The following is a 20,679-nucleotide window of genomic DNA, read 5'->3' on the forward strand; positions in this document are numbered from 1 at the left end:
GAAAATTCGTACCAGCTAAATTGTATTAGTTATGACAATGGCAGAGCTACAGACTTGGAGATGGAGCAGGAATTGAAAATTGAAATTGAAATGGAGATGGAATTGAATGAACAGAAAGAAAGAAAAAAAGAGACAGAAAAAAAAAAAAAGAGACATAAAAGAGAGAGTATATCCTAAAAAAAGAAGAGGATGGATGAAAGGTCGATAAAACATGTATAGTGGTACAGTGAAACCTGTACATAAAGATCACTAGAAAAGGAAATTGGCCTTTATGTACAGGTTTCAGAGAGAACTGATTTTCAAGGAAAACAAAATGTGTGGTCTTTATAGATAAGTGGACCCTGGCAACAAGAGACTTTGAACTTATCAGGGGGTGTTTCACAAAAATCGTAATTCGAAATTAACTTAAGTCGGACATAAACATTATGGAGAGCCAATTGTAGCCTTATAATGAAATATATTCAAGAGCAAAAATTCAAGTATCTTAGACTTTTTATAAATTCCACTTCAAGAACATGAAATCTCCCATGATAATAGAAAATATGAACGATTTGAATCAACATTTTATGCCTTTTAAAATAACTTTTACAAAATATTTTCAAAGATGCTAACAGCTTTCCATAATTGTTAAGTCCAACTTAGAGATTAGAAGTTCAACTTAAGATCTTTGTGAAACACCCCCCAGTTCACACACCTTCAAAGTTCAAACTTTCAATTTGACACGTTTTAATGTTTGTCTGTGGACCGCCCTGCGACATGCAGGTAATACAAGTTTAATGGTTAATATTTCTGGGAACCGTTTCACAAAGCCTTTTTTCAATGACAAGTGACAAAATTCAGTGACAAGTCTGCTGATAACCAATCAGAAGCAAGGATTGCAGTAGCTTATAACAAAGACTGTCATTTGTCACTGATGACAGGTCTTGTGAAACGGGTCCCTGATCATTGCAGTGAAAACTAACACAGATTCAATCAGAGCCTGGTTGAAGCCTTACTTGAAGCCGAAATAGGATTAGGATTAGTTAGAATCAGAAAACGGATTAGTAAGAAAGCAATCTCAATCAACAGGGAGAACTAAATCTGCAAAACATTTGCCACTCTTCACCCAGGTGTTAAATGGGTACCCGGTAGGATGCGAAAGTTAGTGTTGTAAAAATGACACCCGGCTTGAATGCTCCCCAGGGAGTGAAGAATGTGCATACATTGTGTGTGGGTTAGCCTGAATCAGATGACCGGGGTAATAATATATATCTGTAAAGCGCATTGAGATGGCCTGCGGTACTGAAAAGCGCTATATAAGAATGAGCTATTATTATTATTATTATTATTGTAGACATATCCCTAAATAACTGATAAATGAAACAAAAATTATATGATATCCTAATGGTTAATAACTCCTATACCAAACCGAGGATAAATTGTGATGACAACCACTGGTAGTGTACATTACATGGAAATGAAACCGACTCCAAGGGAAGAACGTTTTAAACACTTTCAGAGAAGTGTAGAGGCTATGGTTTATATCAGTACATATCATAACATTTTACATACTATTTTGGACCAACAAAAGGCTTGTTTTTCTCTACCAATGAAATTCAAAATGGATTCAATGAATTGTGAATTGAATGTCATGGAACACTATTTGCAGTACATGTACAAGGAACAAGGATAAATGAAATATTAATGATAAACTTTGACCTCATCCAAACCCTCATTTCTTTCTCTTTTTCTCTCCATGTGGGAACTACAAAATGAAATATCAACCATTTTCTAACAGTAGTTCTAATAATTATTGTTAGTAGCAGATGAAAAACACATATTAAAAGGATGAAGAAATAAAACGCATATTGCTGCAAAGCCCAAAATTAAAAACTTATAGACATAACCTTTGGTTTTGGAAGGCAAGATAATGTTCTCATGCTTGGGCATTTATAATCCTGCATTGAGACAAAAAGTTAAACAAGGGAAGAGAAAACATCAAAGTTTGGTGTTAATACAAGATTTCTTCACTGGTGGAATACTACACTGCAAGTTCACTGTTAACAGAAGATAGCACACGTATGGCTTTACATTATTATTCTTGAGGAGGCCTTTAACACAGAGCCCAATGGCTTATTGTCATTTTATGATATCAAACAGTTTTATAATATCTATAACAATCATTTAAAATCACTTCAATTTGGAAATTTACAGGATTATAATAATCATTATGGTATGAGAAACCTAAAACAAGCTTGCTATGGAGTCACCTCCCACAAGAACAACAAAAATGTTATGTTTTTCGGGTTAGATAAAGGTATTTTAACATGGTATGTATGTGGATTCTGTTCCACCTCCTCCAAAGGCTCCATCCTGTTTCTTCTCTCGTTTCTCTCTCTCGATGACATGACCCTAAAATCTAATCAGTTCATTGGCTCTGCAAGATACATAAACATGTCTTGAGTTTGATTGTAATCTGTCTATCGGTCCTCAAGATAATGCGATCACAAGCTATTTTTGAATACATAATAAGCTCCACGATTTTATATTGCTTCATATTTTCCACCACTGGATGTGGGAGCATCCATACCTTCCAGAAATGCCTCCAAAGCTGCATCATCATCCATTGCATCTCCTCCCCCTCCTCCTCCTCCTGCTCCTGTGGATCCTGCTCCACCTCCTCCTCCAGAGGCTCCATCCCGTTTCTTCTCTCGTTTCTCTCCCAAGGAGGACTTCTTCTTGGAGCCGGAGCTGGAGCTGCTCTTCTTCTTCTTCTTGCGTTGTTCTTCGCCACCGTCTTGGTTGGAGTCTCTCCTAGAGTGTCTGTCCTCTCTGTCCTTTTCTCTATGCTTCTTGTGTTTGTGTTTCTTGTGTATCCTCTCCTCATCATCCTGCAGAGAGTTTGTACAATAATACAGGGGGGCATTTCACAAAACTTGTCATCAGTGAGAAATTACTGCTTCTGATTGGTTATCAGCAGATTTGTCACTGATTTTAGTCATTTGTCATTGAAAAAAAGGCTTTGTGAAACGGGTCCCTGATTTCGAATGGATACAAATAAACAGAGCACATCGGCTTTGACGAACAAGGTAATTGATGATCAATGCTTTACCCAAGCACAAGTGTGCTGTTCTTGTCAATGTCTTTAATAATGCATCCCACAGGTCCATTCACAATTTACAAAGAACAGTCACATGGTGTAACTCAAGTCTGAAGTCCTTTGTAAAATGATGAGTGGTGATTATTGTGACCAAGGATTCATAAATACAGTCAAACCTGCTTTTAGTGACCACCTGTCTACAAAGAACACCTGTCTACAAAGATCACGTTTCTTGTTTCCCTTAAAAAAGGTTTCTCATTGAAACATGTACTAAAGGAACCTGTCTACAAAGACCACTTTTTGTGTTTCCCTTGGGTGGTTGCTATAGACAGGTTTGACTGTATATCAAACAGGTGCAAGTAGGTGATGGTGAAATCTGCAAATTAACAGAAATAAAATCAGAGAACCCTACTTTATTGATCACTCCTCTTGGGCGTAAAAAAAAAGATATTGTATTGCCCTTTGCGACCGACCAAAACAAAATGTTTTAAATCATTAAAAACTGAGAAATATCAATATATAACTGGAAAAAAAAGATTTCTGACCAACCGACCGACCGACCCATGTTTTGGCACCTTAAGGGCAATACGTCTTTTTTTTAAAGGCTTTATTGACGTACCTCTTCCTTGTCTTTGCTCCTGTGTTTCTTTTTCTTCTTGGCTGAGCTGCTGGTGCTAGTACTGGTGTTGGTCTCACAATCACTGATGTCTTCATCCTGGACCACGGAGACGAGGACATCAAACTCATCACTGGCTCGTGATAGGTTTCCTAGAAACAGATTAATAGGTTAAAATCATTTAACAATCTTAAATCTGAGATGCATGACCCTACGTGTTCTCAGTGTTTGTGATATGGTGTAATATTGAAGCCCTAAAAAAATTGCGCTTCAAAATTAAAAAAAACGGTTTTACCATACTCATTTTCCTCAATAGACTGTAGTGTTATAAAACTCGTTAAGAAAACGAAATATATTTCTATTTCCATTCATAAATATCTTGATAATCAGACAGACGATCGGCTTGTAAAAGTCATGGGATTCCTGACTGACCTAAATGTTTATAATTATGATTGCAGGATGAGCTATGAGCTAAATACAGGATTTTGTTTCAAAATCTGAGACAAAGTTACCCAATCCCTGTAATAGGTTAAAATTGAGCATTAATTGTTTAGATAAATATCTAAACATCATCACTGTATATATGTTTCTTAGTACTGCAGCAGCTTCTTTGGAGAGTACAAATATCATAATAAATCATTTGTGTACAGCTGGTATGTATAAAATCAACCTCAGGAAACTTAACCTTACATTTTGAGTGTTACCTTGTTAAGGACTATGAAGGAAATGGGAGGATAACAAAAATCTTGTGCAGGGAACCAAAGTCGGACTTAAGTTTTATAATAATAATATTCAGTTCTTGTATAGCGCATAATACATTATGAAATACCATATCTATGCGCTTCCAAAGAGTTTTTGAAATTATTACCCTAGCTTTAGCTCCGACAGCCGTTTTCAGTGCACAGTGAATTTCAAGGAATAATCCTACCAAGTACCCATTTACCTCACCTGGGTTGAGTGTGACAAATGCATATTAATATCTTGCCAAAGGACATTAGTGGCGCAGCGGGACTCGACCCGCATACCTTGTGATCCCCAGGCTGGTGACATATCCATTCGACCACGACCATGTGCACCCTTTTCTACTCAAGTGCCTATGGGGGCGTCGGATAATCTACTCATGAGTTGCTTTTGTTCTTCAAAATCATTCAAAACATTTGCAGTATATCTTTCTGGATGTGAGATTGAATACTGAATATTTGTCATGAATTGTTTTTGATGGGGTGGGAACTTTTACTCAATTTATTTTTCAGACAAGAAGTCCTGAAATTGGGATACATGTGCTGTTAGAGTTAGTAAGACGGTGATCTAAAATCAAAGAATTGTTTTTGATAGGGTGGGGTGGGAAGTTTTACTCAAACTTTTATTTCAGACATGAAGTCCTGAAATTGGGATACATGTGCTGTTAGAGTTATTAAGATGGCAATCTAAAATCAAGGATGGTTGGTAGATTATTCATAGCAGACATGCTGTCTTGTTTTCCATCTTAAAGGTACTATGTCCCTTTTGCAGCCAACCTCAAATTCTGTAGAACTTTGCAGGAATTATGAATATGTCATATATGTCCTATCTGTGAAATTTAAATGTTAGCAGTGTCCTCATATGCAAATTATGCAATGAAACCCGTTTACTTGCTAGACTTCACTGTCAGACACTATTGAGTGACTGACTGGCTTTTTTTCTTCTTTGGTAATAACATACATGAAAAGAGTTGTAAAGGGTACATGAGCATTTGTCTACATCAATAACCCACTTCTTGTGATGGCCAAGATTAAACTGATTGAATCTTTGCGCAGCATAAAACGTATGACCATTTGGTACAATTGTCTGAAAATCAAGACTATTACTTTTGGGCTCTATAGCCCTAAAGTCGATTTGACAACAAATAGTCATTATTTTCCCACTTGAAGACAATTTCAAGCCCCACCTTTTTTAGGGAAGTTCTAAATTAGTATTATCTTTCAAATGCAGTTGGAATTTAACCTTTTCATTTTTTTTGGCCTGCAAATGGGACATAGTACCTTTAAATTTCCATACATTCCTCATCTCCCCTTATGACAGAATATGAATATTACATATGTTAGATGATCTTACTTGAGACTGTTTGTTTGGCAGGTTTTGAAGTTACACTCTCTAAGAAATTGAGGTCTTCTAATTGTAACGTCAGACCAAGAGTTGTTGGTGACGATACTTCTTGACTTGGGGTAGTTGGTACCTTGCAAAAGAATTAAAGGAAACAATCATTACAAGAAACAAATCTTGGTTACTGCTATACAACAATACAACAATAAAAGAATATAAAATGATGATATATTCTTGTGTAGATCTTGATCACTTTTGCTTTATATATAAATAACAATAAATCCATGGGGCACACTATAAAGACAATGGAACAAGGATTATAAAGCATTCCATGATAAAAGACATTGCAGTGCGTGAGATAAATAGATAAGCCTGTAATAGAGTAACAAAAGGTGTCAGTAAAAAAAGTGGCATAAAGAAGTCCATAAACATTAAATAATGCACTTGACAAATTAAAAACTAAATATGACAATGAAAAAAAAAAAAAATCAGTCAGAATATATATTACTATCCTTAAACTGGAAAAAAAAAAGAAACATGCTGCTTTGACATTGCACAGCAGTCTGATTTGCAAGACTTCATGAAAGAATGTAATTACCTCTACAGGTTCTGTTCCCTCTTCATCACTATCCTCTAGGACAACCTTGGACGGTCTTACATCAGTGTTAAATCCACCATCACCAGTTCTTAAAGATGTTGGTCTCACCACTGCTTCGTCCTCTGAAATGTCCTCACAATCCTGTAAAACCTTGATCCCTTCCCCTTCGTCTTCTCCTGAAGAGACAATATCCTGGTTGGAAGTCACCTGGGATCCTGAAGCCCCATGTGTCTTTGAAGCCCCCTGTGTCCTTGAGGACATCACCTCTTGAGTGTCCGGTAACGACGAGGATGACGACGTCGAGACCTTGGGTTGTCTTTTCGTTTCAACGTTCGGTTTGGACGGCATGCTAGAGGTTGCTGAATTCCTGCTAGACTCTTTCGTCGACGACAGTTTCTTTTCGAAGCTCCACCCCATGTTCCCACTCGATAGCTTTGACCGTGTTGATGACGTTGTTGCGTCGTCATCCGAATCGTCATCGACTCCGTCCATTGCTACGACTGGCCTATCATCAGCGGATTCATCGCTGGACATGTCCATACTTGCAAGCCTGGGAGGCATCCTTGAGAATGTATCGAACGGTGAATCGGGTCCCTCTGTGTCGGGGGTAACGAGGGTCACTGCCTGGACTTCCTCCCCTTCTCCAATCACCTCGTCTTCGGAGTCCAGCTCCTCTTGGAATCCAGCAACCATTGGATTCATTCCATCATCGCTGTCATAGAGAAACAAAACAGTGAAAGTGATATCACCCAGAGTGGAAATAACTACTACCCCAAATAGGCTTGGACTGTTTTAATAATTATTGTATACCGGTAATTGCTTTTATCATGTATATACATTGTAAACTGTTGTAACCATTGCATTTCAGCCCTTGAACTGCGAGAATGGATAATATTCAATTTTAAAAAATATTTAACAATCCTTCAATTATAGGCTTGATGTACATACAACTACTTCATGTTAGCATTTTGTTTCTATGAGTTACAATGAATATGTTCTCAATGACCTTCATGAACAGGCATGAATAACAACAAAGATTTAACCTTCAAGGGTACATTTCTTGCTTTTTGTTTAAATCATTATATCATAATTAACATTTTAAAAAGCTTTGAATAACACCTACCGTTAACAACTAAATTATTCATACCGTTACCAAGTTATGTAATTTTTTTTTAAAGTATGTGAATAATTGATTTGTCCTGATTTAGATTTCTTGGAAATGTGACATATTAAAGGCATCGTTTAACAATGTTGAATCTGAGATGCACGGCCCTATGTGTTTAATATCAGTGAGTGTCTATGATATGGTGTAATATTGAAGCCCAAACAAAATTGCACTTCAAAATGATCAAGAAGTGCCTCAAAAAAGTCAAAATCTTTGAGTGACCGGTTTTACCATACTCATTTTCCCCAATAGACTGCAGTGTAAAATTTGTAATTCCAATCATAAATATCTTGATAATCAGACAGGCGATCGGCTTGTAAAAGTCATGGGGTTCCTGACTGACCTAAATGTTTATAATTATTATTGCAGCATGAGCTAGATCCAGGACTTTGTTTCAGAATCTGAGACAAAGTTACCGGATCCCTTTAAAGCTTACATCTAAAAGTATTCAACAAAGGCCCTAATTCACCCAGTCCAAAGCAAAAAACAAAAACAAATTTACAAGGGGTATGAATAATTTTCTAAACATAAACTGTCATCATCCTTTAACAAGAATGCTCCCCAGGAAGTGGAAAATGTGCATATATTGTGTGCGGGTTAGCCCAAATCTGATAACCGTGGTAATAACATATCTGTAAAGTGCTTAGGCACATCATTGTATCGATGTATTGGGCGCTATATAAAAGTGGAATCTTATTATTATTATTATTGTGGATACCTGTCTGAGTCCGGATTTGGAGCTTGAGCTACGACCGGTGCCGGAGCCGGGGGCTCTGGTTTGGGTTTAGGCTTTGCTTTCCTTCCAAAGCTGAATATACTGCTCTTCTTGGGGGCCTCTGCTGCGGGTCTAGAGTCCGTCTCATCAAAGAATCCCTTGTCGATGCCATCGTCGGGGATGAACTCATCAACGTTGCTGATCTTGCCCTGGGGCTGCTGCTTACGGGAATGGTGGATCTCAGCTGGAGCTTCAATGACTGTGAACAGATACATGCATAGTTACATACATACATCAAGACATTACGAAAAGCTCTCGTTAAAAATATACACCACCACTATAACACAGGAACCAATGTCATTTTGGTGGGGTATCACGACCCCCATTTGAAAAAGAAGAACAAAACGTATTTTATATTCAACACACTGTAAAGATGTCTATACAATGGGAAATCACCAGAAAGATAAGTATTGTACTCCTAACAGATCTTAATCCTGAAAATTTACTAGAAATATCGCAATCTCCAGTTCTGCGCAATGCGAATGTATCCCCCGGCAGTGGCAGTGATTTTGTGTCATCCTTATGTTCGAAGGAGGGACAAAGATCCCCTCTACCCTCCCTAAAACAAAAGGATGAGGTAGAGATCGCTACTAGTGGCTCGGACTATTGTCAAGACTAGGAGTAGCATCACCAAAGAAATATGTTTGAAAATTAGAGTATAATGCATCTGTATAGAGAGTTTGAAAGAAATGTGGCCTGCAGAGCACACATATTTCCACCAAACTATGACCTGACCCTATACAAAATGGAACACTGAGGGCATATGTCACCTACCTGCCGATTTCTCATCCTCCACTCTTGTTCCTTGTTGGACCTTGGACTCGCTCGGAGCAAACCACTTGCTGAACCTGTTGCCTAGCGTAGTCTGATCCTCCTCCCCCTCCTGGGTGACGACGGGGGATGGAGCAGGCCTTGTGGGAGGGGCTTGTTGCTGCTGCTGCTGTTTGATTGGCTGTAGCTGCTGTATATGTCTGGTTGTGGGCGGAGTTGAGCTAGGGGTAAGCTGGCTTGGTGAGTGGGCGGGGCTTACTTTGGCAGGAGTAGCAGATGCGGATGAGCTTCGATTACTGCTTGTATCTGTTGTAGTGTTGGGTTGAAAACAGCAAAGTAAACACAGGTGAATAATGATATGTGATATTGACATTTATACTTAATGTTGTTTATGCATGCCATACCCTCCATTGCTACTATGTTGCAGTCATCTTCCTTTCTCTTTCTCCAAGCTCTCTATCCTCTTCTCCTTCTTGCCTATACCTTTCTTCCTTTCTTCTATTTATAATGTATATTATGTATTTGTGTATTCAGGTGTACCCATTGCAAGCTATGCGTACAGGAATTCGCGCCTTCTTCCTTGTAATACAAGTTCTTAAATTATATTTATGTTCCTACATATAAATTGTATTGTTTGAACAGATGTCAAATATGTTGTCAAATTGAATGGAAGAAAATAAATGTTCATTTGAATTGAATTGAATTGAATTAAATTGAATACTCTACAAAACCAAGCATAAAAAGAAAAAATTATCACACATTTTATATTCAACAAAAATCAAATTGTAAAATATAATCATCAAGATATATGAAAGAGTGACCACTTGAGTCGATATGCTATACATAACCCTAACTCTAAACATAACCGAAAACCCAATCGCAATTCAAGCCCTAGACCAAAGTAACTACTGCAAGATAACATTCTGGATCCTTAGGTATGTCTTCATCAGCTCGAGATTACCAAATAGCCCGCTATTTCTGATTTGGGAAATAATCCAGAAGTTACGAATTGCATCTTCATCAGCTCAAGACTCGACCTTGAAACTTGAAACTCGAGCTCGAGAAATTTTGCTCAGCGTTCGCGCATAGTGCGAGTCTTTGGGCTGGTGAAGACGCACTGGACAAAAAGCGGGACATTTTGCAAACTAGCCCTAGATATCTTGGGATGATTATCTCGACCAAATATCGCGCTAATTGCAAATTTGGGCTGATGAAGATGCAAATTAACTGGATAATTTGCGAATGTTAAAATAGCTGGATATTTGGCAATCTCGAGCTGATGAAGTCGGCCTATTGTTTCCCTCACCTGAAGCTCTCCTCGGTGTCTGGCCATTGGGTACGTTGAGAGACGATGAAGAACCTTTAGACTTATCTGTTTGCTTGTGGGAAAGACTTGACAAATACCTGAAATAGAGAGAGAGAGAGATGAAAGAAATATTTACTCTCTTTCTGCTTTATAATGGAATATAATCCTGGATACGAATGAAAACCAACAAAGAGATATTGCACATGGCAGGGCGTAAACAAATTGCAGTAGGATTAGTTAAGGAGGGAAAAATCAGATACTTTGGTCATGTTATAAGGCACCAAAGCCTCTTAAAGGATGTGTTGGAGGGAAAAGTGGAAGGAACAAGACCGAGAGGGAGACCCAGAATCAACTGGGAAGAGAATGTCAAGAACTGGAGTGGACTAAAACTGCAAGAGTGCACCAGAATGTCAGAAGATAGAGTAAAATGGAGAGATGTTGCAATCAACTTCCGAACCGGGAAAAGATACTTAGATAGATAAACAGACAGAGTATATGGAGAACCTCGTGCAAAGCTATGTGGCAGTCTAGGATTTCAATATGTGGTGGATAAAGAGTTCAGAGATGCTGACTGTTAATCAAGTCCATTTGTTTATGTGCAGTTGTCCAAAAGAAATCGTTGATGGCGTTGACCAGTATATATGCCATGCTACATCCCCTTTAAAAAACAGAATGAGACGTAGAGATCATGCTGACCTTCTGAATTTCTAAGTTTGCTTGTGGGCAAATTTCGCAAATACCAAAAATTCAGAGTGAGTCAAAGAAAAATTAAAGATTGAGGGTATAAATCATAAAGAAAATGACCAAAGGGAAGGAGGTATCAACCGACATTAAGAAACATGGATGATACAGTTAAATGTAAAATTGTTTAATGAGCATGGCTGGGATGGATCCAAAAAGAAACCAACAATAAAGTTGAAAATGAAATGAAATATGGTGGATTGGTTTCTGAATATTCAGAAAAAGAAAAGAATGATGCTTGTACTTAAAAACATTCAGCAATTTTGTTTAAAGCACTGAAAAGATAAAATTGCAGAAGTTGCTTACATATCGTAATCCTGATCTTCTGACTCTATTCTTGCATCTAGTTCTTCTAGCGTTGCATCGGTTTCTAACTGATTCCTCTGCAGCTGTTGTAGAAGTGTTTCCCTCTGCCAAAAAAAGAAAGAAAAAGAATTAATGCTTGGTTCATGAAATAACATGATGTACTAATAAAAAGCCTCTCAAGTGGATCGTTTAGTAAAATAATTCCCAAGCCCAAAGACTGAAAGTCATAAAAGTAAATGTGTGAACAAGAATAACTGAAATTAAGAATTTCTTGTAATAATTTTATTATGTGTAAAGAAAAATTGAATATGTACATACATTTTTTTCCTTCACACTTTCTGAATACATTTGTTTATCTTTCAGTTGGAAATGAAATGAATACGAAATGAATTGAATTGAACAACATATCTAGAGTATTATCGTATGACACTGTTTCCTGTTTTTATTTAAACAGCACTGTTCGCCTTGTGAGATATGATATTTCCAGATTACTTTCCTTCAAATGCATTACTAAGTTTACTTTGGAAATATAGAATGAGAATAATTGAGTTCAGATTAAATGGTGATTTTTTTCATTTTTAAGAGAAGATGGAAAGTTTATGACCTAAGTATACACTTCAAGGGTAATTTGCACATTTCACATTGGTAAGTGCTTTTCTTGAATTAAACCCTCACTGCAATCTGCTATTTCCCACTTTAGTCCTTAAGCATCGCCAAGAAAATCAATAAAAAAGTAAAAACTAAGAAAAACAAAAGAAATTCATTACTTGGCCCAGTACTCTAGGCATTCATTTTGTATGCATGGAAGGTCATTTTGTTTCTGCAGGTCCATGATAAAATTAGACATACCTGTAACTGTAAGAATGGGATGTTGAAGAAAGAATGCAGATATTTTAGGCCAAAACCGTTTTTCATGGAAGATTCCGCTACTCGAATGTGGGCTGAACCTGGAGGTCTACAAGACAAAAAAGAAGAGAAAAAATTAATATCATATTGTTTTCATTAATCATACAATCTATGTAAAAAAAATGGTTTGAATTCATGTCAAGGAAAAGCAACTGTATTTTATTTCTGTGATTGATTTGTATTGTTTGAAATCAATAAAAAAAACTATTGACATTTTGTTTTTAAATAAGCATGGTACTAGTAACTATATTCAATGCACTAGTATAACAAAGCTAAGATGTAGATCCTCTGGGAAATTTTCAGTGTTTTAATATTTTATAAAATTTGCTTTTTAAGTTTCTCTAATATTGGGGATAGAAGAAAAAGTGGAAATAACTTGACATGCAAAATGACATGTACTGGAGTGTTACATAATAAAAAATGTGCATGCAGCACTTGATAACAGGGGTATCAGATTATGAAGAACATAGCAGAATCTGTTTGTTACTAATTTTCTTTATGACTTAAATACACAACAACATAGAGAAAAGAAATTGAGAATCATTGAGACATGGCCATTTATACTACATGACTCAGTTGTATAATTTTTATTTGATATGTATGTCTAAAATGTGAAACAAAAAAAATTGAAACTTGAAAAGAGCGCAAGAAAATGTGAAAGAACAGCAGGAGGAAAAAGGGTATGAAGATAGGACAATAGTCATATAGGAAAAGCAACAAAAACAACAACAACAAAAGAAGAAGAAGAAAAAGGAAATACCAGGGGATAGGGGTGGGTGTAGAACAAGGAAGTAAGAGGAATCATCCATGCATATTCATCTCATTCACATATTTTTCAAATTAAAAAAAAAAAAAAAAGCAGACAAAACAAAACGGAACTAAAAACAATACAAGACTAAAGTCATACAGGAAAAAGAAACAACAACAACAACAAAGAAGAAGAAGATAAAGGAAATACCAGGGGGTAGGGGTGGGTGTAGAACAAGAGAGTAAGGGGAATCATCAATGCATACTCATCTCATTCACATATTTTTCAATTTAAAAAACGAACAAAAAGCAGACAAAACAAAATGGAACTTAAAATCTTACAGTTACACAAGGACCCGTCTTCTCACCTGTCTAGTTCTTTGATGAAGTACTCAATTTCTTCTCTGTAGACTGCCTGCTCTTCATGCAAGTCTTTGAAGCTGGCCATGACTAATACCGGTATATGTGTAGGAACCTTGGGAAGCTCTTTCTCAACGTATTGCCATGTCCTGCAGGAGGGAATACAGAGACAGAGAGTGATGGAGAGCGGGAGAGAGAGAGAGAGAGAGAGGGAGGGAGGGAGAGAGAGTGTGTGTGAGAGAGAGAGAGTGTGTGTGAGAGAGAGAGAGAGAGAGAAGGAGAGAAGGAGAGTGTGTGAGAGAGAGAGAGAGAGAGAGAAGGAGAGAGAGAGAGATGGAGATATAGAGAGGGGGAGAGAGGGGAGAGAGATAGAGAGAGAGGGGGAGGGGGGGAGAGAGAGACAAGAGATATCTATAAGCTAAACTGTATGCCTAATTGGTGACGCTTGCCTCCTAATTGGGACACAGGGGAGGGATTATTGTTATTAAAGACAAGATTGCACTTGTTTAAGTTATTTAATTTATTTAATTGCGAAAACTATCACTGTTATTTTTGCTTCTCTCCCTGACGGTGTTACTCAGTTTGTTTGTATGAATGAACTGAGTTTTCTATAAACCTCAATTTTTGTATACGTGCTTTTGAATTTTAAGCACATAAAGAACACCCCTTCCTCCTCATGTCACTGGCTTACCATTTCTTAGAGATGTCGAGCATCATCACCACACCATTAGTTCCCTTGTATACATCAAGGAACAAAGCATCCAGGCAGGGGTTGTCTGGGTCATCTTCATCATCATCATCATCATCATCATCACCATCATCAATCATCACCATCAATATCATCATCATCATCATCATCATTACCATCACCATCATCATCATCATCATCACCACACCACCACCATTTTCATCAACATCATCATCATTATCACCATCATCACCTTTACCATCCCTTCACCATCACCACCATCTTCAAATTCCTCCTCCTCCTCGTCTCCCTCCTCCTCATGTCACTGGCTTACCATTTCTTAGAGATGTCCAGCATCATCACCACACCATTGGTTCCCTTGTATACATCAAGGAACGATGCGTCCAGGCAGGGGTTGTCAGGGTCATCTTCGTCTGTATCTTTGTTGTCTATCTTCAGGGTGTTTCTCTCTCGTTTCCGGGGCTTCCCCTTGTCAACCACATCCCAGACTTCCACTTTGACGACATCATCGGTAGCTGTTTGTTGAAACAAGAATAATAGTAAGATTAAAGGAGAACTTACGTTTGAAGTTTCTTCGTTATTTTATGAATAGTCAGAGGGAAGTTTTTCATATACATGTATATATATATACATGTATATAATTATGAAGTAAAATAGTCAGATAAATTATAATGGGAATGTCAAAGGTATTTGAGTCTTTTTGTGTCCAATACATTCCCAAAATATTAAAGAGTCCTCAATATAATCAACATAAAAAGTGTCATTATCCTTGATATTTTCTCTCATCCAATCAGAGTGGAACTACATGCATCAGATTGATAACATCGATAGAAATACTAAAATTGTTGACGATGTCAGTTACATATATGCAACACAAAACCTTGGACTTGCCCAATACCAATACAAAAATGTACCCGGTATCGTTACCCCCTCCATCCAACATGGAGCTACCCCCCGTGAGGCGGTAGCAAACATCACTAGGGGTCGCAAGGTGGTCTCTGTCCTTGCAACTAAAAGAATTTTGAAGAAACGTATCAAAAACTAATAATGGTGCATGTCGAATACCTCAGGTGTGGTTGCTAAAACAGTCAGAAGAACATTGGAAATTACTTATAAATTACTTAAATAAAAGTCCTTCCCAATTCCCTGCATGGCTTTGGTTTCAGAATGGGATCGAACGCTGAAATAAGACGCTATTTGATCTGGCTTGCTGCCTTCGGTGTCGGCAAAAAACCAAAACCAAAAAAAAAAAAAAAAAAAAAAAAATAGGGTACGTCTTGTACACAGAGATTTACGGTAATTTTCCACTGCTTATAAACAAAAAAAGAACAATTGGTAATTTTCAATATTTTATCGCCGAATAGATAATCCTCTTTAACAAGTCAGAAAATCAATCATGACAAGAAGATGATCAGAGAGAGAGAGAGGATGATAATTAAATTACCTTTGTAGTTCCACTGTATACTGGCTACTTGAATCTCAGCTGTTGGAAGATAACTTTCTGTGAACTTGCCTCCCTGTAGCCGATGAAAGAGCGTCGTCTTCCCTGTGTTCCTGTCACCTTTTATGATTACTCTCACTATCAAAACAAATGAAATAAACAATGAGAACAGTAGCACTGGCTTCTTATGTACTCATATTAACCATGTAGCTGTCCATGTAGGGTGCTCAAGGTGCCTCAATTCCCTCCAATATCCTTTTTAGGACAGGACAGGCTAGTTGTGCTTGTTCCCCCCCCCCCCCCCCCCCCCCGAGTCCCAGAGGCAACTGACTGATTTAACTGGCAGGTAAATATAATATCACATAATAAATGGGCAACATTATTGTTTTATAGTGAATAAACTATCCAAATGGGTTTAAAAGGAGAGAGAGGGAAGCATGGGTCAACCCCCCCCCCCCTCCTCCCCATATTTTTCACTGATGTAATAACTTGTTTGTGTCTGTAATATACTCACTGTGGTATAATGTATTGTACCCCTCTGGGGCCAGTTTCTCAATACAGTCAAGAGTCTAAGTTTGTAGACATCCATTAGATACGCATGTTAATCTTATAACACACGTTTCAATGGGATCTACAAGAAGTTAGACTTATGATGGTTTCAAGAAACGGGGCCCGAGGTATAGATTTAAAAGGGAAGAGAGCAGCGCTCAAAATACACGGGGGCGGTGGGCGATTCGCCCCCGTGAGCTACATAATCGCCCCCGTCAGGTTGCGGACGGGGGCGATTGCAAAATTAAAAATCGCCCCGGTGGAATTATAAAATAAAGATTATCTTTTCTGTTATAACTTTAACACAATATTGAGTTTCAATTTTCAAACCTTAAACCAATGAAATGGAACTAAGATTAGCGTGCAAGATTTCTCGTTTTATAGGCCTATTATTACCGATTCAGCTCGCAGTGCAGTGCCGCCGTCAGCAGTGGTTATAGGCCTACTGCGCCGTTAGAAGCGGTACGTGTGCACGCTGCCGCGCCATGTCTGCTGGAGCTGGAGGCGATCGCGCAAGGGCAGAAACATGGTCAGTTTTTCGTTGTCAGCAAATAATGAACCTCGACTAGTAAATCAATATTAGGGACTTTTAGATTTGCACGTTGAGAATGTGGACTGCAACGTGTGACCTCCTTTTAAGGCACTGCCAGTGCTTAAAAGGACGTCACATGTGACTGCCAGTGCCTTAAAAGGAAGTAACACGTCCACGCAAATCTAAAAGTCCCTATTGAGAAGAAGAGGAAGATGAAGAGAACAAGATGTCGTGGAAGGATATGGTAACATGGGCAGATCTACAGGGGGGGTTAGGGGGTTTAACCCCCTCCTCCCCCCCCCCCCCCCCCCCCCCCCCCCGGCCCCCTTGGGCTGCCAAGTGAAAATGTGATATTAAAGCGGGGGAGGGGGTGCTGGAGAGGAGGACTACTAATCTATTTAATTTTTTTCAGGGGGCGGGGGGAAGTGAAGCGCCGTTTTAGCATGACTTTCTTTTTAACTCTTACTTTCACCTATCTCAGATAACCCTAAGTTTTTGGTTGCTGCTTTATATGTAGTTGATAATGCATGATTAAAATAAGAGAGAGAGAGAGAGAGAGAGAGAACCACCATCATTTTGCAGTGGTTCAGGGTTCGTGTAATGTACATTTGAAACCATTTCTTAGCGTCTCAACCCTAAAAAAATAACAAAACTATTTTTGAGGAAAAGCATTATACTGAATTAAATAAAGAATAATAGCTTTATACTGGATCATACTAATACTGATACGGGCTAAAGACAATGTGGTATTTGTATAGAGGTATTCCAAAATGACATTCTGATAATCAACATTTGTTCTGGTATCATAATGTATATACGCATAATACAACTGATCTTTATGATTTCTTAACGTGACATAGCTTCTTTTCCCCCTGCAAACAAAAAAGAAAACAAGGTTATTTAATAAAAGAATCATGCGACAAATAATCATTGTGATTCAAATTGATGCAAGGATTTTTTTGAATAAGCAATGCTTTTCACCAGAATCTTCTTTGTAAAAACGACTTTTACAAATCTCAGCCATGCAAATCTGCCACTGTGTTGTAAGATCACTTTCAGATTAGGAGAAGTGTATTCTTTAATGAGTATTTTACATTGAATGGAACGTCTCAACTCAGTAAGCATGGCTGAGATTTGTAAAAGTTGTTTTTACAAAGAAGATTCGAGTGAAAAGCATTGCTTATTCAAAAAAATCCTTGCATCAATTTGAATCACAATGATTATTTGTCGCATGATTCTTTTATTAAATAACCTTGTTTTCTTTTTTGTTTATTCAAACAAATATTCGCATCAATTTGAATCACAATCATTATTTGTCGCTTAATCCCTTTTAATGACCTTGTTTTCTTTCTCGTTTGCAAGGGGAGAAGAAGATGTTGTCACATTAAAGACATCATAAAGATCAGTGTTGTATGCGTATATATTGTGTACACAGGCCAGTAACAGCTATGTAGCTTGCAAATTTGTAAGAGGGAAAATGCTGATTGAAATGATAATGATGAAATAGCAAATAATTGAGGAGTATCATAGGTACCAATTCAATGGATATTTGTATAAAAAAAGAGCCCCCTTCAGTACTAAAAGAGCCCCAGTGAGAAGGCTCACGGGGGCTCTTTTTTAGGGGAAGAGCCCCCGTGGACAAAAAATTAATTTGAGCCCTGGAAGAGAGGAAGGCATGTGTCAGCTATTTGCTGCTGATGTAAAAACTTGTTTGTGCATGTAATATACTCACTGTTGTATTGTACCCCTCTGGCAAACTTGCGCTGCAGACTGACCCCCATGGCCTGCATCCCCGAGGGGATGTTGGGCCTGGTTTCCCCTTGTTCATTGGTAACCAGCTTCTTCAATGCCGAAAACATCCTGATTGCTTTCTCATCGGCACATCAATGACACCAAGAATTCAACCTGAAATGACGAAAATGAGGTAGATTGACTTTGAATCAGAGCTACATTACATGTTCATGTATATTACTTATTTTCATAACACTGCAATACTTCCACAGCTACAGTACACATGATTTTATGAATATTTAGTAGATCCGTTTTGGCAATCAAGCATCCTGTATCATTAATCAACTCATGATGTGGTCGATATTGATAGCAAAAGTTTATTTTTTTAATCTTGATTTTTTAGGCTTGCATGATTACAGAAATATTAGGATAGTCTACATGTAATAATGTAGTTTTTTTACATCTGTTTACTTTAACATACCGTAATGTTCATGTACAAATTGAATTATTACAGTTAAAAAAATAGCGGTCAATGTACTGTTAATTAAGTCAAGAAAGCAAGTGGCATGTCTTTATCAACTTAGAAAAAATCAATCATCATCCATTCTCTCCTCATTTCTCTTTTTTCCTCTGCTACTTTATTTTCCTCTTCATCTTTGTCTTTTCCTCTTTCATTAATTAGAAAAAACTAGATGTGATAAACTAGAAACAAAATGTTAATTTATCACAATCTGGAAGAGTCAATCTGTCATTCCAACGCAATCACACTGACTGGATCATGCAGGACAGAATTACAATTTGAAAGAATTAGCAATTTAAGAATAAGATCACGTATACCACACAGTTGATAAGTAACATTAAAATATCTAGACTACAAGTAATATTTCATAAGTCTAATTTTACTTATCAGTAGAGACTAGAGAGAAGAGTAGGGGCGCTGGTCCGAGAATAAGGATAAACGAGGATCATCTTCGTAAGCCCAGACAGACACATCCTAAAAATAAGGATCGTCCGCATTTTCGTGGGCGATTCTCATTTCCGATCTGCGCGTTGCCGATACAAAAAACAGATTCTGCGATGATGCACAGAGAATTTCCTTAGGAAGATGGACAATTAACTGGGGGTATTTTATTACGCAGAACCCTACACCCGCAGAGTGCCGAACAATAAGGATAGACCTAATCCTTATTTTTTTCGGATGTGATTTGTCCGCCTTTACAACAAGGATATCCTCATTCTCAGACCAGCGCCACTTCTGCTCATGTTAGAAAAGATTAATACAGGACAAATATTTATGACGTTCAGTGGTATTTCATGAAATCCGAACACAAAAGAGAAGGCTTTATTTTGGTAAAGAGACAGTGGTCGGACACACACACAACACCCCATAATTCATAGTCATTCTCTACTGAGTCAGTGAGTACGTAGACTGTAATAATTTATGGTTTAGCTCCTAATTAGTTGTTAAAAAAATTAAAGATACTGCAGGCTTACACGCAACTAGATTGGATCAGCTCCTTGTCGTGGTATCCCAATCAGCTGTGCAATGTTGTGATGTGTCAACTGTCAAGTATAGTGCAGATGATTCATAGACGTGCAATACATGCAAGCTACATACTCCTACAGTGCAGTGCTACTGTATGTAGTATAGTAGCTAGATGCGCTGCACTGATGACAACGTCGACGAACAGAACTCAGTTTCTAGCCTTGGCTAAGCTGCAGTCGAAGTCTGCTGGCTGCTCCTGACTGCTCCCTGAATCCTGATAGTACGGTTAACTCGTTGATATATTTACAATTAATGTATTTCAGGTAAAATCAGGAATGATGCTGGCTACGAATGCACGTACATTTAATACTTCATGACATTCCGATGAAGCAATTACCCTAAAAAGGCTGGATTGTAAGGTGAAAATTGGTTTAACGTGACTGTGAGACTATACCGGTACGGCGCGCGCGACAGCTGATTTGGCGCACTAATTTCGCTGCGTCGCGCGCGTCTCTCTCTGTTGTTGTCCCTCCGCTTTTCGGAGATCAGCGAGTATATCGCATTCGAAGTAGTAGGCTGCTGTAAATATGTTATAAAATCCTTAGTTGGAGGGTATGGAGTGCAGGCGATGGGCATGAATTTTGTAAAGATAGTGAAGTGTCATCTTTAAAATAGAATCATTGACAGTGGAGGGAAGGTATGGATCATATCAGTCATGTTGTATAGCGCTGATATGCATCCAGTGTGTGACGGCAGCGAAAGTAGTTCGACCTTTGCAA

At 38.0% G+C, this 20,679-nt stretch overlaps 1 protein-coding gene across 2 annotated transcripts; it reads right to left on the reverse strand.

Moving 5' to 3' along the window:
• Window positions 1–619: 619 nt before the first annotated feature.
• On the reverse strand, window positions 620–20,357 carry LOC587663 (rab-like protein 6). Of its 2 annotated transcripts, none has more exons than XM_030997741.1 (15): window positions 19,909–20,357; window positions 18,416–18,588; window positions 15,606–15,740; window positions 14,475–14,676; window positions 13,461–13,601; window positions 12,289–12,394; window positions 11,440–11,543; window positions 10,393–10,490; window positions 9,090–9,392; window positions 8,259–8,514; window positions 6,484–7,087; window positions 5,790–5,910; window positions 3,699–3,847; window positions 2,570–2,870; window positions 620–1,937 (listed from the first exon to the last, which is right to left on the reverse strand). In XM_030997741.1, the coding sequence occupies exons 2-15, from the start codon at window positions 18,540–18,542 to the stop codon at window positions 1,930–1,932; spliced, it is 2,655 nt and encodes an 884-aa protein (XP_030853601.1). In that variant the 5' UTR covers window positions 18,543–18,588; window positions 19,909–20,357; the 3' UTR covers window positions 620–1,929. The 2 variants fall into 2 exon arrangements, with proteins under 2 accessions (XP_030853601.1, XP_030853600.1); XM_030997740.1 differs by having other exon boundaries at window positions 6,376–7,087.
• Window positions 20,358–20,679: the final 322 nt, after the last annotated feature.

The sequence above is a fragment of the Strongylocentrotus purpuratus genome, unplaced genomic scaffold (genome assembly GCF_000002235.5).
Source record: "Strongylocentrotus purpuratus isolate Spur 01 unplaced genomic scaffold, Spur_5.0 spur5_scaffold_4, whole genome shotgun sequence".
Lineage (NCBI taxonomy): Eukaryota > Metazoa > Echinodermata > Echinoidea > Camarodonta > Strongylocentrotidae > Strongylocentrotus > Strongylocentrotus purpuratus.